At 47.1% G+C, this 15399-nt stretch overlaps 1 protein-coding gene across 3 annotated transcripts in view; it reads right to left on the reverse strand.

Moving 5' to 3' along the window:
- ENDOV (endonuclease V) overlaps window positions 1–15399 on the reverse strand; it is a 47554-nt gene that overhangs the window by 29580 nt on the left and 2575 nt on the right. For all 3 annotated transcript variants that reach the window (XM_082249915.1, XM_082249913.1, XM_082249914.1), the window contains exons 2-3: window positions 7757–7928; window positions 4882–5016 (exon numbers count right to left, since the gene is read on the reverse strand). In XM_082249915.1, coding sequence (XP_082106041.1) covers window positions 4882–5016; window positions 7757–7928 — 307 coding nt within the window. The remainder of the gene's footprint in view (window positions 1–4881; window positions 5017–7756; window positions 7929–15399) is intronic.

Genomic DNA, 15399 nt, shown 5'->3' on the forward strand with positions numbered 1-15399 from the left:
ATTCCCTCACCTCAGAGAGCCTGTAGCTCCTATATGGGTAGTAGCTCTCTGGTGAGATTAACCCCTAGGTGTCTTGTGTGTCCCCTGACTTGTTCATATGACACACTATTTACCATATACTCCTTTTCTTTTTTTCTTTTTTACTTTGGCTTTTTGCCCAGCAGGATTGCCTCTTTTTGGGATTTCAGCTGTCCCCACCCAGACCCACACAGTTGTCTGGTAGCAAGCAACCTTGATTTAACTTCAATTCTACAAATCAAAAAATTCTCCTTCTGTATGAAGCCAACTCCATCGAATTTAATCGGCTTACCATAGACCCACGCTGGCATTGTCGATGTTCTGTTTTTAGCCTTGCAGGCAGGCACTCTTTCTTTAACCATTACAGTGAAACATGTAAGTGCACTTTTTTTTGACTTGATTATTTTTTCTTGCCAGATTGACTTTGCAATATGTATAATATGTACATTTACACTGATTGTTTACAGACCACCCTCCCAAGGCACCCCTGAAGAAGGAGTGTTTCTCCGAAACGCGTCGGGTGTTTACATGGGGGTCCTATGGTGGATGTTCAACCCTGTAATGTGATGTATAATTTTGCTTGCCTCTGCTTTTATCTTTTATATATTTTGTATAAACAATTTCAATAAAGCTACATTTTTGTATTCTTACCTATGTGTAATTTCTGAAATATCAGTGCCTTTAAAGTCCCACCCACAGGGGAACCCTTTTGTTTTTGATTCTGTACCCGGGATGTGGCACGCTAGGGACCACTCCACATGAACTACATATGTATAATATTAAAAGTCAGCCACTAAAGTCTTTGGAGCTGCTGACTTTTGTGCAGTTGGTTTTTGCACACGGGAGCTCCGATACTCCTCTTCTCAGGTTCCTCGTTGCTGCTCCTAGCCCCTTGCTTCTGTTGAATGCCCCCACAGCAAACATCTTGCTATGGGGGCACCCTTGTCTGAATGGACACACAGAGCTGCCGTTTGGGTCTGCCCCCTCTGTCTCCTGATTGGCTAACTGACTTTTACTGACAGCCGCGGGAGCTAATGGTACCGCGGCTGTGTCTCAGCCAATCAGGAGAGGGAGTCACGGACAGCTGAGAGACTCGTAGACAGAGATGGGGCTCAGGTAAGTATTAGGGGGTGCTGGGGAGGCTGCTACACCCAGAAGGTTTTTTTATCTTAATACATAGAATGTATACATGGAAATAGATGTTCTAATTAAATCAGATCTACAAGCAGATATTGCTGAGCTCCCCAGTGCGTTCTTCTTTCCTCAGAATGTACCAAACTGTTAATTTGGCCAGTCCTAATGTTGCTGCTTTCTCTTTAATGGGTTTGTTTAGTTTTTGAAGCCTTACAATGGCCTGTTTCACTTGCATGGACAGCTCCTTTGAATGCATGATGTTGTTTCGGAGCAATGGATTCCAAATGCAAATACCACATTCAGAATAAACTCCAGACCTTACCTGCCTAATTGATAGAAAAATAATGAAGGAGTAGCCCACACCTGGCCATAAATCAGCTTTTGATTCAACTGTCCAATTACTTTTGGTCCCTTGAAAAAGGAGGGATGGCTATTCTTAAGAGCTGTGATTCCTAAGTCCTTCCTCCGATTTGGATGTACATAGCCCCAAATAAACCTGAGTGTGTGCACTTTCAGCCCATATCCATTATAAAACTATAGCTTGAATATGTTTTGGTAAATACCTGAAAAATCTAAAATTGTGCCTGTGTCCAAATATATATGGACCTACGGTATCTCACAAAAGTGAGTACACCCCTCACATTTTTGTACATATTTTATTCTATCTTTTCATGTGACAACACTGAAGAAATGACACTTTGCTACAATGTAAAGTAGTGAGTGTACAGCCTGTATAACAGTGTAAATTTGCTGTCCTCGCAAAATAACTCAACACACAGCCAATAATGTCTAAACCGCTGGCAACAAAAGTGAGTCAGTTTAAAGCAACCTTGTCAAGTAAAAAAAATATATATATATATTTTTTGGGGGTTTTTTATTAAATTGTTCCTCTGTTCAACCCTTATTAACCCTTAATTTACTCTAATCAGTTTTATTAATTCCTTATTCTCCTCTATATAATTATTATTTTCCTGTTTTTTTTTTTATTTACTTCTATTTTATAAACTATTAATAATTTAAAAAAATTTTTTGTTTGCTTTGTTCATTAGTATTTTTACACGTCTCACATTGAAAAAAGTGCAAATTTAAAAAAAAAATTTTTTTTCATTTGTAAAATAACTTTTTAATGCTTTGTACTATTGCTGACAGCTGAAGTGTAAACAAAACAGTTGCAGGAGGTATCAGTAACTGGTATCGGTGAGTACTAAAAAAAAAAAGACCATAATATAACTTAATGGTAATTTTTTTATTCTTTACATATTACACTCTTTTTCATTACATTTCTTTAGATTTCAATAAAGCAAAGAGTATTATGTCTTATTTTATTGCCAACTTGTTTGATAACCTAATATTCAGGAGTTGTAAATCTTTAAAATAAAAAAGTTCTTCAGAATTGTGAGAGAATCGTGATCTTTATTCTAAGCAAAGAAATTGTGATTCTCATTTTATTCAGAGTTGTGAAGCTATACCCCATAGCAAGTGGCTTGCTATTGGGGGCATTGGTCAAGGGGGAGGAGCCATGAGGGGAATAGGATCTGGGCTGCTCTGTGCAAAACCACTGCACCAAGCAGGTAAGTATAACATGGTTGTTCAACATACAAACAGTGTAGCTCTTAAATAAACAATCAATAATTGGTGAAATGATTAAACCACATTCATAAGTGATAAATGAACTAAATTAGTGACTCCAAATAAGGCTAATCAGGATGACAATCCCACATGCCACGTTGAGAAAAGGAAATCACAGGGTGGCCAGAGTCAGGGCTGCAGGCAGGGTGCAGGCGATGCAGAAGCTGCGGGCATTATGCAGGGGCTGTGGGCAAGGTGCAGGAGATGCAAGGGCTGCAGGCAGGGTGCAGGTGATGCAGAGGCTGCGGGCATGATGCAGGGGCTGCTGGCATGGTGCAGGAGATGCAGGAGCTGCGGGAATGGTTCAGGAGATGCAGGGGCTGCAGGCATGGTGTAAGAGATGCAGGGCTGAGGGCATGGTACATGCAGGGCTGTGGGCATGGTACAGGAGAGGCAGTGCTGCGGGCATAGTACAGAAGATGCAGAGACTGCCGGCATGGTGCAAGAGATGCAGGGGCTGCGGGCATGGCACAGGAGATGCAGGGGCTCTCCGGGCATGGTGCAGGAGATGCAGGGGCTCTGCGGGCATGGTGCAGGAGATGCAAAGGCTGTGGGCATAGTGCAGGAGATGCAGGGGCTGCAGGCATGGTGCAGGAGATGCAGGGCTGTGGGCATGGTATATGCAGGGCTATGGGCATGGTACATGCAGGGCTGTGGGCATAGTACGGAAGATGCAGAGGCTGCGGGCATGGTGCAGGAGATGCAGGGGCTGCAGGCATGGTACAGGAGATGCAGGGGCTGCGGGCATGGTGCAGGATATGCAGAGGCTGCGGGCATGATGCAGGGGCTCCAGGCATGGTTCAGGAGATGCAGGGACTGCGGGCATTGTGCGGGAGATGCAGGGGCTGCGGACATGGTACAGGAGATGCAGGGGCTGCAGGCATGGTGCAGGAGATGCAGAGGCTGTGGGCATGAGGCAGGGACTGTGGGCATGGTGCAGGAGATGCAGGGGCTGTGGGCATGGCGCAGGAGATGCAGGGGGCGCGGGCCTGGTGCAGGAGATGCAGGAGCTGCAGGCATGATGCAAGGCTGTGGGCATAGTACAGAAGATGCAGTGCTGCGGGCATGGTACAGGAGATGCAGGGGCTGCAGGAATGGTGCAGGAGATGCAGAGGCTGTGGGCATGAGGCAGGGACTGTGGACATGGTGCAGGAGATGCAGGGGCTGTGGGCATGGTGCAGGAGATGCAGGGGGCGCAGGCCTGGTGCAGGAGATGAAGGCTGCAGGCATGGTGTAGGAGATGCAGGGCTGTGGGCATGATGCAGGGCTGTGGGCATAGTACAGAAGATGCAGTGCTGCGGGCATGGTACAGGAGATTCTCCTGGAGATGAGAACCTTCTTCCCTCAGCTAGGACACTAAAGATGGGTCATGGATGGGTTTTCCAGCATGACAATGACCCAAAACATGCTGCCAAGGCAACAAAGGAGTGGCTCAAGAAGAAGCACAGACCTTAATCCTATAGAAAATTTATGAAGGGAGCTGAAACTTTGAGTTGCCAAGAGACAGCCAAGAAACCTTAAGGATTTAGAGAAGATCTGTAAAGAAGAGTGGACCAAAATCCCTCCTGAGATGTGTGCAAACCTGGTAACCACCTACAAGAAACGTCTTACCTCTGTGCTTGCCAACAAGGGTTTCTCTGCCAAGTACTAAGTCATGTTTTGCTTGGGGATCAAATACTTATTTTACTCACTGAACTGCAACTTCATTTATAGCATTTGTTTTAGGTTTTTTTTTTTTCAGGATTTTTGGTTGATATTGTCTCTATCATTTAAAATACACCTATAAAAAAAAGTATAGACCCTTCATTTATTTGTAAGTGGGCAAACTTACAAAATCTGCAGGGGATCAAATTATTAATTTCACCACTGTATGTGAAATAGGAACCTTAGATTGTAAGCTCCTAGAGGGCAGGGATTGATGATATTGTACAATATGTAAAGCACTTCATAAATTGTTAGTGCTATATTATTAACGGTATTAAATACATTTGTATCCAATCAGATAAGCCCTGGCACTATACAGCTATTAGTGGATCTAAAGCAGATTGTAAAGTGTATGGTAGTAGAATGTGGAGCCGAAACATCCAGCACAGATCTCACCTGAGGCATCAGCTCTGGCTTCTTCTTCTGCAAAGTCTTCACCACCTTCACCAATGATGGCACCTCTCTGAAGGCCAGGAAGCCAGCAACGTAAGGGGCGTCCAGAGTTACCATGTGAAAGTCTTCATAGATCACCTGCAGAGAGAGCAGGGGTCAACACTGGGGGGTACCAGCACAGCTGTGTCTTTTACTACAATTGTGAAGAGGAAATCTGCAAAGTACAAACTCTATGAGATGGTATGGGAATGGGAGAAGGACGGGATGTGGTCCGACAAACTCCTAGCTGCCTACATCACATGCATCACCGTCTGACCAAGGCGGTCATCCTTGGTTCTTCACTGCCTGAACAGTAGGTGGCCCCAAGCCGGTGCAGGCCACATCATCCTGACTTAAAGTGGAGTTCCACCCATTTTTAATAAATTGGATTACATAGATGTATGTAATCCCCTTTAAAACGACTTTTACCAATGGAAAGTTTTTTTTTTTTTGCTAGTAAATGCATTATTTTCTGCTTTATTTATCCTCTTCTCACTTCCGGGTCCGGTCGGCGATTACGTCATTCGGCAATTCGCAGTGTGTGCTGGGATGTATCTCAGGGCATGAAATCTCGCATTATTACACAGGAGATGAGCTGCACTGCGTGCTCTGCCCCGTCTCCTCTCAGTGAGCTGTAAGTATGTATTGTATTGAGGAACCAAGGCGGGGCGGAGCACGGCCTCAATACAATACATACATACAGCTCACTGAGAGGAGGCGGGGCAGAGCACACAGTACAGCTCATCCCCTGTGTAATAATGCGAGATTTCATGGCCTGATATACATCCCAGCACACACTGCGAATCGCCGAATGACGTAATCGCCGACCGGACCCGGAAGTGAGAAGAGGATAAATAAAGCAGAAAAAAAAAAAAAACTTTCCATTGGTAAAAGTCACTAAAATGGGTGGAACTCCACTTAAGCATTTTTCCCAGTGTGCCCTACAGTCAATGGCAATGACACTGACGCTCTCTGGAGGAGCTGCTGTCAATCATCACTATTTTCTGCCTGACAGGGTGGATAACAGCAATGATTGACGATGGTTCTTCCAGAGAGCATACCTCAAGATGACATATCATGCATTGTGGTTTAGTCTTACGTCTGCTAGGGCAGTGCAGAGCCCAGAATGAGAAAAGTAAACCATAGATGTGGCTTTTTTTTTTTCACATTAGATTGAGCATGTATAATGACTCTCTAAAGAGGAACTTCACCCCAGCACTATTCTACTCCCACCAGTCCTGCTCTGTCCCACCTATAATTAAATATCCTAGTGTACACCGTTATGCCACAGGTCTCCTGTTTCTGGGACTTTGTAGAGACCCATGGCATGTGTATGCATGCACAAGAACCCACTTGTGCCACATGTCCCAAATGCCTGGCAGGAAACAGAATTGTGCCTGTGCATGCGCAGACATCCCAGGAGGTAGCAGCGGACCCTAAACCATTCTCACCTAGATGAGGAGGCAGGTAGAGGGGCTGAAATGTTTCCAAAAATGATCAAACACTCTTCTATTGTGGGGGGGGGGGGGGGTAGGAAAAAGAGAGAAAACGCTGTTTTAACCACTTGCGGACCGCCTGCCTGCAATGTACTGTGAATGGGCGGCCCTTACAGGCAAAGTGACGTATTGGTATGTCGCTGCCTTTTTCTGAGTTTAGGGCAGACATTGACAATCAGCATAGGGCTCTGTAAAGAGGGAACTATCTCTGTTTCTTATCCCTGCAAAGCACAGCAGGGATAAGAAACAAAAAGTTCTTTAGTAAAAATCAGAACACATTACACATTGTTAGGCACACATTTAACCCCTTGATTGTGTCATTAGTACAGTGACAGTGTATTGTATTATCACTGATCACTGTATTAGTGTCACTGGTGATGTGTCGCAGTTATTCAGTTCCCCCCTCCATCATCAGTTGAATAAAAATAAATGAATATAAAAAAAAACACAGAGGTGATCAAATACCACCAAAAGAAAGCTCTATATGTGTGAAAAAAATTAAATAAATTGAATCTGTGTACAGCGCTGCATGACCGAGCGAGCAATTGCCAGTTGAAGTAGCGCAGTGCTAACTACCAATAAAATGGCGTGGTCATGAAGGGGATAAAACTTTCTGGAGCTGAAGTGGTTAATGGATGAAGGCCCACTTTAAAGAGTTTATTACCCCAGCATTTTATATTCCTGATATGTGCCTGCTGTACCAGGTACTTAATATGTACTTAATATACTTGTATGAAAATGTTCTCTTTGTATTGCTTCCTTTGTGTGGAAAATCCTGGTGTTCCTGCCAGTCCCTCTGCTTTTCTATTAAAAACTGACCACACTAAGCAGGGGAGCACACAGTGGTCAGTTTTCTAGCTGTGCTGGGGACTCATCCTGCTCTCCTCCAATGATCAGACTTGCCCTGACATGCCTTACCTACACAGCCATTCACTGTGAAGCTCAGTGTGCTGTCGTTTCTCCTCCCCCAGCTCTTTTGCAGCTGAGAATAAGGAGAATGCAATCACTTTTCCCCAAAAGGGGAAAAAAGGTATTTATAATGTTTTTTTATATCCATACACAGATGTTTGCCTTTCATTTATATTTTAAACTGAATGGGTTGTTTTACAAGGTGATCCTTTACAATCACTTCAAGTGACAGCTCTTTAGGGGAAAAAAAAGCCAGTTCCCAGCAATCAAGTTTTCTTTTCTTTGTATATATCTGGCTTCTTCTCCCTCCCACGAGGAAACTAATTCTGTCTCTGCTGTCTCTACTCCACCTCTCATATAGGCGAGGCACCTCTCAGTCAGCGAGGCAAATTCTGACCCCCCCCCCCCCGTGGATGCCTGAGGACCACCATTACCTCCATCTCGGGGTAGCTCAGCACCACAAGTGAGGCGCAGGCCACAGTGTCATCTTCCTTGATGTAGGACAGATCCACTCCACCGACTCTTTCCAGTCCATCAAGTTCCACCTGCTGCTGCCAATTCTCCGTGTTGGAAGTGATCAGCTGATCCTTCAGAAGTATCTGCTGCCTGGAAGGGACAAAAGAAGCCGAGGACAAATATGGGTCACAGGAAGATTTCTACTGACAGAAGAGGAATCAGTACAGGGCACACATCCTACTGACTGTAAGTTATGTTCCTTGTTCTGATTTTTTTTCTGCTTTTTGTTTTGTCTGCACTTCTTTTTTAATCTTTTACTGCCACCATCGTATGTGGTAGAGTGATGGTGGTGGAGGGGGGCGGGGGGGGGGGGGTCTTACACACACTCCTGACAGTTGCATCCACCAGGAGTGTGTGTAAATCTAACAACCTGATTCTCCTTCCCTCCATGTGTGCGCCCCCGCAATGTTACCTGGGGTTTGTACACCCATTGGTGGACCCGGGTCCTGAAGACGGGTGCTACTAGGTAGAGGGAATGGAAATCAGCGACTGACCCAGAAATGACGTGTAAAATATCCCTTCCAGGTCCTGGTGTCACATTCCTCAACCAGTATGGCAGGGGAAGGAACTAAAGGAATGCAATCTACTCTCCATTTGTTTCATTAAAGAGGAAGTAAACCCTCCTCGGCAAGTTGTACCTATAGGTAAGCCTATGATAAGGCTTACCTATAGGTACTGTAAATATCTCCTAAACATGTACCGTTTAGGAGATATTTACCTTCGATGCATCCAGTGCCGTTCCTTCAGAACTCCGTGCCGTGACCGTCGGCTCCTGCACGCGTGCGCGGGAGTGACATCACCGCGGCTCCGGCCAATCAGATGGCCGGATGCCGCGATCCCGGAAGACGGGCGACTGGACATGTCGCCCGTCATACAGGTAAGCGGGCGGCACGGTGGGGGCTCACTCTAAGGTAAGTATTAGGGATGCACCGAAATGAAATTCTGGGCCGAAGCCGAATAATAATGAAATGTTTGGCCGAAGGCCGAATACCAAACGCGGTGTTTCAGATTTTTTCCATTTATTTTGCCAATTTTTTGTCCTCTCTCTTGTCCTCTCATGTCTCTCTCTCCCTAAATGTTACTGTAGGGAATGGGATTCAGTGCACACTGCAGCCTTGTACCATAGGGTTAATGTTAGTGACACTGTAGGGATTGGGAAGGATGCTGGGAATGGAAATCAGGAAGCATGCAGGCAGCCTTGTAAATTTTAATTGCAGATACAGGGCACTGGGCAGGTCAGGGTTAATATGGTAACATCAATTACTCAGTGACAGTCAGTCAGTGTCAGTGTGGACTCGATCAGATTATACAGTGACAGACAGTCTTTCATAGTGGTGGTAGTAGGAGGCTGGAGGTGGACTAGTAGGAGCCTGGAAAGGAGCACAGCCGCATACATACATTACTCACTCGTGCACTGCAGCCCGCCCCACACATTCAGTGAGTCTTACTCTCCTCCCTAGTTTTTTCAATGGCACATTCAGGAAGCCAATCACGCCGTGAGTAGCGGCACAGCGGAACCAATCAGGTGTGCAGGCACGAGTGATTGGTTCGCTGTGCAGCTAATCACGGCGTGATTGGCTTCCTGAATGTGCCATTGAAAAAACTAGGGAGGAGAGTAAGACTCACTGAATGTGTGGGGCGGGCTGCAGTGCACGAGTGAGTAATGTATGTATGCTCACCGCTGAAGTGTCCCGGCTTCACGGAAGTCTGTGAGGCCTCCTGTCCTCCTCCGAGTCCCTTCCCCCTGCCTATGTAAATATCGTGACCTCGGCGATATGAATATCGCCTACGGCCACAGAACGATTTGTTCGGCACAAAATTATTCGGCCTTTTGACTTATTCGGCCGAACACCGAAAGTGCTATTTTTTCTATTTTCGGCCGAATAATATTCGGCCGCCGAATATTCGGTGCATCCCTAGTAAGTATTTCATAATGAGCTAGTATGCGATGCATACTAGCTCATTATGTGTTCGTCTTTCAGGGTAAAAAGGAAAAAAGGAAAAAAAAAAAGGGTTTACAACCTCTTTAAAAGGCCCCCTGATGTCTCGGGAAAAAAAATCTGTTGCAAGAAAATGCATAACATAGGGGACTGTTTGTCTCCATGTGATGAAACAAAAACATTTTTAGAGTATAAAAAACTTAAAGTTACACTCAAACACATAAATCTCCCCAAAACTTTTTTTGAGCCACTCCCTCTTTACTGTGCTTCAGATTTTAAGGGGACCAGACTGTGGCCATGAGGGAGTTGAATGGTCCTGGCACCATTGAGAGTAAACTGTGTATCTTTGGCATTAGGGGGAGGAATAGTGCTCCATCACTGGTGTCAGTAGGAGGAATAGCGCCCCATCGTTGATGTCAGTGGGAAGAATAGTGCACCATCATTGGTGTAAGTGGAAGAATAGTACCCCATCGTTAGTGTCAGTGGGAGGAATATTGCCCCATCGTTGGTGTCAGTAGGAGGAATAGTGCCCCATCGTTGGTGTCAGTAGGAGGAATAGCGCCCCATCGTTGGTGTCAGTAGGAGGAATAGCGCCCCATCGTTGGTGTCAGTGGGAAGAATAGTGCACCATCATTGGTGTCAGTGGAAGAATAGTACCCCATCGTTAGTGTCAGTGGGAGGAATAGTGCCCCATTGTTGGTGTCAGTGGGAGGAATAGTGCCCCATCGTTGGTGTCAGTGGGAGGAATAGTGCCCCATCATTGGTGTCAGTGGGAGAAATAGTGCCCCATCGTTGGTGTCAGTGGGAGGAATAGTGCCCCATTGTTGGTGTCAGTGGGAGGAATAGTGCCCCATCATTGGTGTCAGTGGAAGAATAGTACCCCATCATTAGTGTCAGTGGGAGGAATAGTGCCCCATCATTGGTGTCAGTGGAAAAATAGTACCCCATCGTGAGTGTCAGTGGGAGGAATAGTGCCCCATTGTTGGTGTCAGTGGAGGGAATAGTGTTGTATTGTTGGTTTCAGTGGGAGGAATAATGCCTCATCATTTGTGTCAGTGGAAGAAGAGTACCCCATCGTTGCTGCCAGTGGGAGGAATATTGCCCCATTGTTGGTGTCAGTGAGAGGACTAGTGCCCCATCGTTGGTGTCAGTGGAGGGAATAGTGCCCCATTGTTGGTGTCAGTGGGAGGAATAGTGTCCCATCGTTGGTGTCAGTGGAGGGAATAGTGCCCCATCGTTGGTGTCAGTGGGAGGAATAGTGTCCCATAGTTGGTGTCAGTGGGAGGAATAGTTCCCAGCTATTGGTGTCAGTGGAGGGAATAGTGCCCCATCATTGGTGTCAGTGGAGGAATAGTGTCTCGTTGTTGGTGTCAATGGGAGGAATAGTGCCCCATAGTTGGTGTCAGTGGGAGGAATAGTGCCCCATAGTTTGTGTCAGTGGGAGGAATAGTGTCCCATAGTTGGTGTCAGTGGGAGGAATAGATCCCATAGTTGGTGTCAGTGGGAGGAATAGATCCCATAGTTGGTGTCAGTGGGAGGAATAGATCCCATAGTTGGTGTCAGTGGGAGGAATAGTGTCCCATCGTTGGTGTCAGTGGGAGGAATAGTGCCCCATAGTTGGTGTCAGTGGGAGGAATAGATCCCATAGTTGGTGTCAGTGGGAGGAAAAGTGTCCCATCGTTGGTGTCAGTGGGAGGAATAGCGCCCCATTGTTGGTGTCAGTAGGAAGAATAGCGCCCCATTGGCTGTGTCAATGAGAAGAATAGTGTCCCATCGTTGGTGTCAGTGGAGGGAATAGTGCCCCATCGTTGGTGTCAGTGGGAGGAATAGTGTCCCATAGTTGTTGTCAGTGGGAGGAATAGTTCCCAGCTATTGGTGTCAGTGGAGGGAATAGTGCCCCATCATTGGTGTCAGTGGAGGAATGGTGTCTCGTTGTTGGTGTCAATGGGAGGAATAGTGTCCCATCATTGGTGTCAGTGGGAGGAATAGTGCCCCATAGTTGGTGTCAGTGGGAGGAATAGTGCCCCATAGTTGGTGTCAGTGGGAGGAATAGATCCCATAGTTGGTGTCAGTGGGAGGAATAGTGTCCCATCGTTGGTGTCAGTGGGAGGAATAGCGCCCCATTGTTGGTGTCAGTAGGAAGAATAGCGCCCCATTGGCTGTGTCAATGAGAAGAATAGTGTCCCATCGTTGGTGTCAGTGGAGGGAATAGTGCCCCATCGTTGGTGTCAGTGGGAGGAATAGTGTCCCATAGTTGTTGTCAGTGGGAGGAATAGTTCCCAGCTATTGGTATCAGTGGAGGGAATAGTGCCCCATCATTGGTGTCAGTGGAGGAATAGTGTCTCGTTGTTGGTGTCAATGGGAGGAATAGCGCCCCATCGTTGATGTCAGTGGGAAGAATAGTGCACCATCATTGGTGTAAGTGGAAGAATAGTACCCCATCGTTAGTGTCAGTGGGAGGAATATTGCCCCATCGTTGGTGTCAGTAGGAGGAATAGTGCCCCATCGTTGGTGTCAGTAGGAGGAATAGCGCCCCATCGTTGGTGTCAGTAGGAGGAATAGCGCCCCATCGTTGGTGTCAGTGGGAAGAATAGTGCACCATCATTGGTGTCAGTGGAAGAATAGTACCCCATCGTTAGTGTCAGTGGGAGGAATAGTGCCCCATTGTTGGTGTCAGTGGGAGGAATAGTGCCCCATCGTTGGTGTCAGTGGGAGGAATAGTGCCCCATCATTGGTGTCAGTGGGAGAAATAGTGCCCCATCGTTGGTGTCAGTGGGAGGAATAGTGCCCCATTGTTGGTGTCAGTGGGAGGAATAGTGCCCCATCATTGGTGTCAGTGGAAGAATAGTACCCCATCATTAGTGTCAGTGGGAGGAATAGTGCCCCATCATTGGTGTCAGTGGAAAAATAGTACCCCATCGTGAGTGTCAGTGGGAGGAATAGTGCCCCATTGTTGGTGTCAGTGGAGGGAATAGTGTTGTATTGTTGGTTTCAGTGGGAGGAATAATGCCTCATCATTTGTGTCAGTGGAAGAAGAGTACCCCATCGTTGCTGCCAGTGGGAGGAATATTGCCCCATTGTTGGTGTCAGTGAGAGGACTAGTGCCCCATCGTTGGTGTCAGTGGAGGGAATAGTGCCCCATTGTTGGTGTCAGTGGGAGGAATAGTGTCCCATCGTTGGTGTCAGTGGAGGGAATAGTGCCCCATCGTTGGTGTCAGTGGGAGGAATAGTGTCCCATAGTTGGTGTCAGTGGGAGGAATAGTTCCCAGCTATTGGTGTCAGTGGAGGGAATAGTGCCCCATCATTGGTGTCAGTGGAGGAATAGTGTCTCGTTGTTGGTGTCAATGGGAGGAATAGTGCCCCATAGTTGGTGTCAGTGGGAGGAATAGTGCCCCATAGTTTGTGTCAGTGGGAGGAATAGTGTCCCATAGTTGGTGTCAGTGGGAGGAATAGATCCCATAGTTGGTGTCAGTGGGAGGAATAGATCCCATAGTTGGTGTCAGTGGGAGGAATAGATCCCATAGTTGGTGTCAGTGGGAGGAATAGTGTCCCATCGTTGGTGTCAGTGGGAGGAATAGTGCCCCATAGTTGGTGTCAGTGGGAGGAATAGATCCCATAGTTGGTGTCAGTGGGAGGAAAAGTGTCCCATCGTTGGTGTCAGTGGGAGGAATAGCGCCCCATTGTTGGTGTCAGTAGGAAGAATAGCGCCCCATTGGCTGTGTCAATGAGAAGAATAGTGTCCCATCGTTGGTGTCAGTGGAGGGAATAGTGCCCCATCGTTGGTGTCAGTGGGAGGAATAGTGTCCCATAGTTGTTGTCAGTGGGAGGAATAGTTCCCAGCTATTGGTGTCAGTGGAGGGAATAGTGCCCCATCATTGGTGTCAGTGGAGGAATAGTGTCTCGTTGTTGGTGTCAATGGGAGGAATAGTGTCCCATCATTGGTGTCAGTGGGAGGAATAGTGCCCCATAGTTGGTGTCAGTGGGAGGAATAGTGCCCCATAGTTGGTGTCAGTGGGAGGAATAGATCCCATAGTTGGTGTCAGTGGGAGGAATAGTGTCCCATCGTTGGTGTCAGTGGGAGGAATAGCGCCCCATTGTTGGTGTCAGTAGGAAGAATAGCGCCCCATTGGCTGTGTCAATGAGAAGAATAGTGTCCCATCGTTGGTGTCAGTGGAGGGAATAGTGCCCCATCGTTGGTGTCAGTGGGAGGAATAGTGTCCCATAGTTGTTGTCAGTGGGAGGAATAGTTCCCAGCTATTGGTATCAGTGGAGGGAATAGTGCCCCATCATTGGTGTCAGTGGAGGAATAGTGTCTCGTTGTTGGTGTCAATGGGAGGAATAGTGTCCCGTCGTTGGTGTCAGTGGGAGGAATAGTGTCCCATCGTTGGTGTCAGTGGGAGGAATAGCGCCCCATTGTTGGTTTCAGTGGGAGGAATAATGCCTCATCATTTGTGTCAGTAGAAGAATAGTACCCCATCGTTGCTGTCAGTGGGAGGAATATTGCCCCATTGTTGGTGTCAGTGGAGGGAATAGTGCCCCATCGTTGGTGTCAGTGGGAGGAATAATGCCCTATTGTTGGTGTCAGTGGAGGAATAGTACCCCATCGTTGGTGTCAGTGAGAGGAATAGTGCCCCATCGTTGGTGTCAGTGGAGGGAATAGTGCCCCATCGTTGGTGTCAGTGGGAGGAATAGTGTCCCATCGTTGGTGTCAGTGGAGGGAATAGTGCCCCATCGTTGGTGTCAGTGGGAGGAATAGTGTCCCATAGTTGGTGTCAGTGGGAGGAATAGTTCCCAGCTATTGGTGTCAGTGGAGGGAATAGTGCCCCATCATTGGTGTCAGTGGAGGGATAGTGTCTCGTTGTTGGTGTCAATGGGAGGAATAGTGCCCCATAGTTGGTGTCAGTGGGAGGAATAGTGCCCCATAGTTGGTGTCAGTGGGAGGAATAGTGTCCCATAGTTGGTGTCAGTGGGAGGAATAGATCCCATAGTTGATGTCAGTGGGAGGAATAGAACCCATAGTTGGTGTCAGTGGGAGGAATAGTGTCCCATCGTTGGTGTCAGTGGAGGGAATAGTGCCCCATTGTTGGTGTCAGTGGGAGGAATAGTGTCCCATCGTTGGTGTCAGTGGAGGGAATAGTGCCCCATCGTTGGTGTCAGTGGGAGGAATAGTGTCCCATAGTTGGTGTCAGTGGGAGGAATAGTTCCCAGCTATTGGTGTCAGTGGAGGGAATAGTGCCCCATCATTGGTGTCAGTGGAGGAATAGTGTCTCGTTGTTGGTGTCAATGGGAGGAATAGTGCCCCATAGTTGGTGTCAGTGGGAGGAATAGTGCCCCATAGTTTGTGTCAGTGGGAGGAATAGTGTCCCATAGTTGGTGTCAGTGGGAGGAATAGATCCCATAGTTGGTGTCAGTGGGAGGAATAGATCCCATAGTTGGTGTCAGTGGGAGGAATAGATCCCATAGTTGGTGTCAGTGGGAGGAATAGTGTCCCATCGTTGGTGTCAGTGGGAGGAATAGTGCCCCATAGTTGGTGTCAGTGGGAGGAATAGTGCCCCATAGTTGGTGTCAGTGGGAGGAATAGATCCCATAGTTGGTGTCAGTGGGAGGAAAAGTGTCCCATC

The sequence above is a fragment of the Pelophylax lessonae genome (genome assembly GCF_965119305.1).
Source record: "Pelophylax lessonae genome assembly, chromosome: 3".
Lineage (NCBI taxonomy): Eukaryota > Metazoa > Chordata > Amphibia > Anura > Ranidae > Pelophylax > Pelophylax lessonae.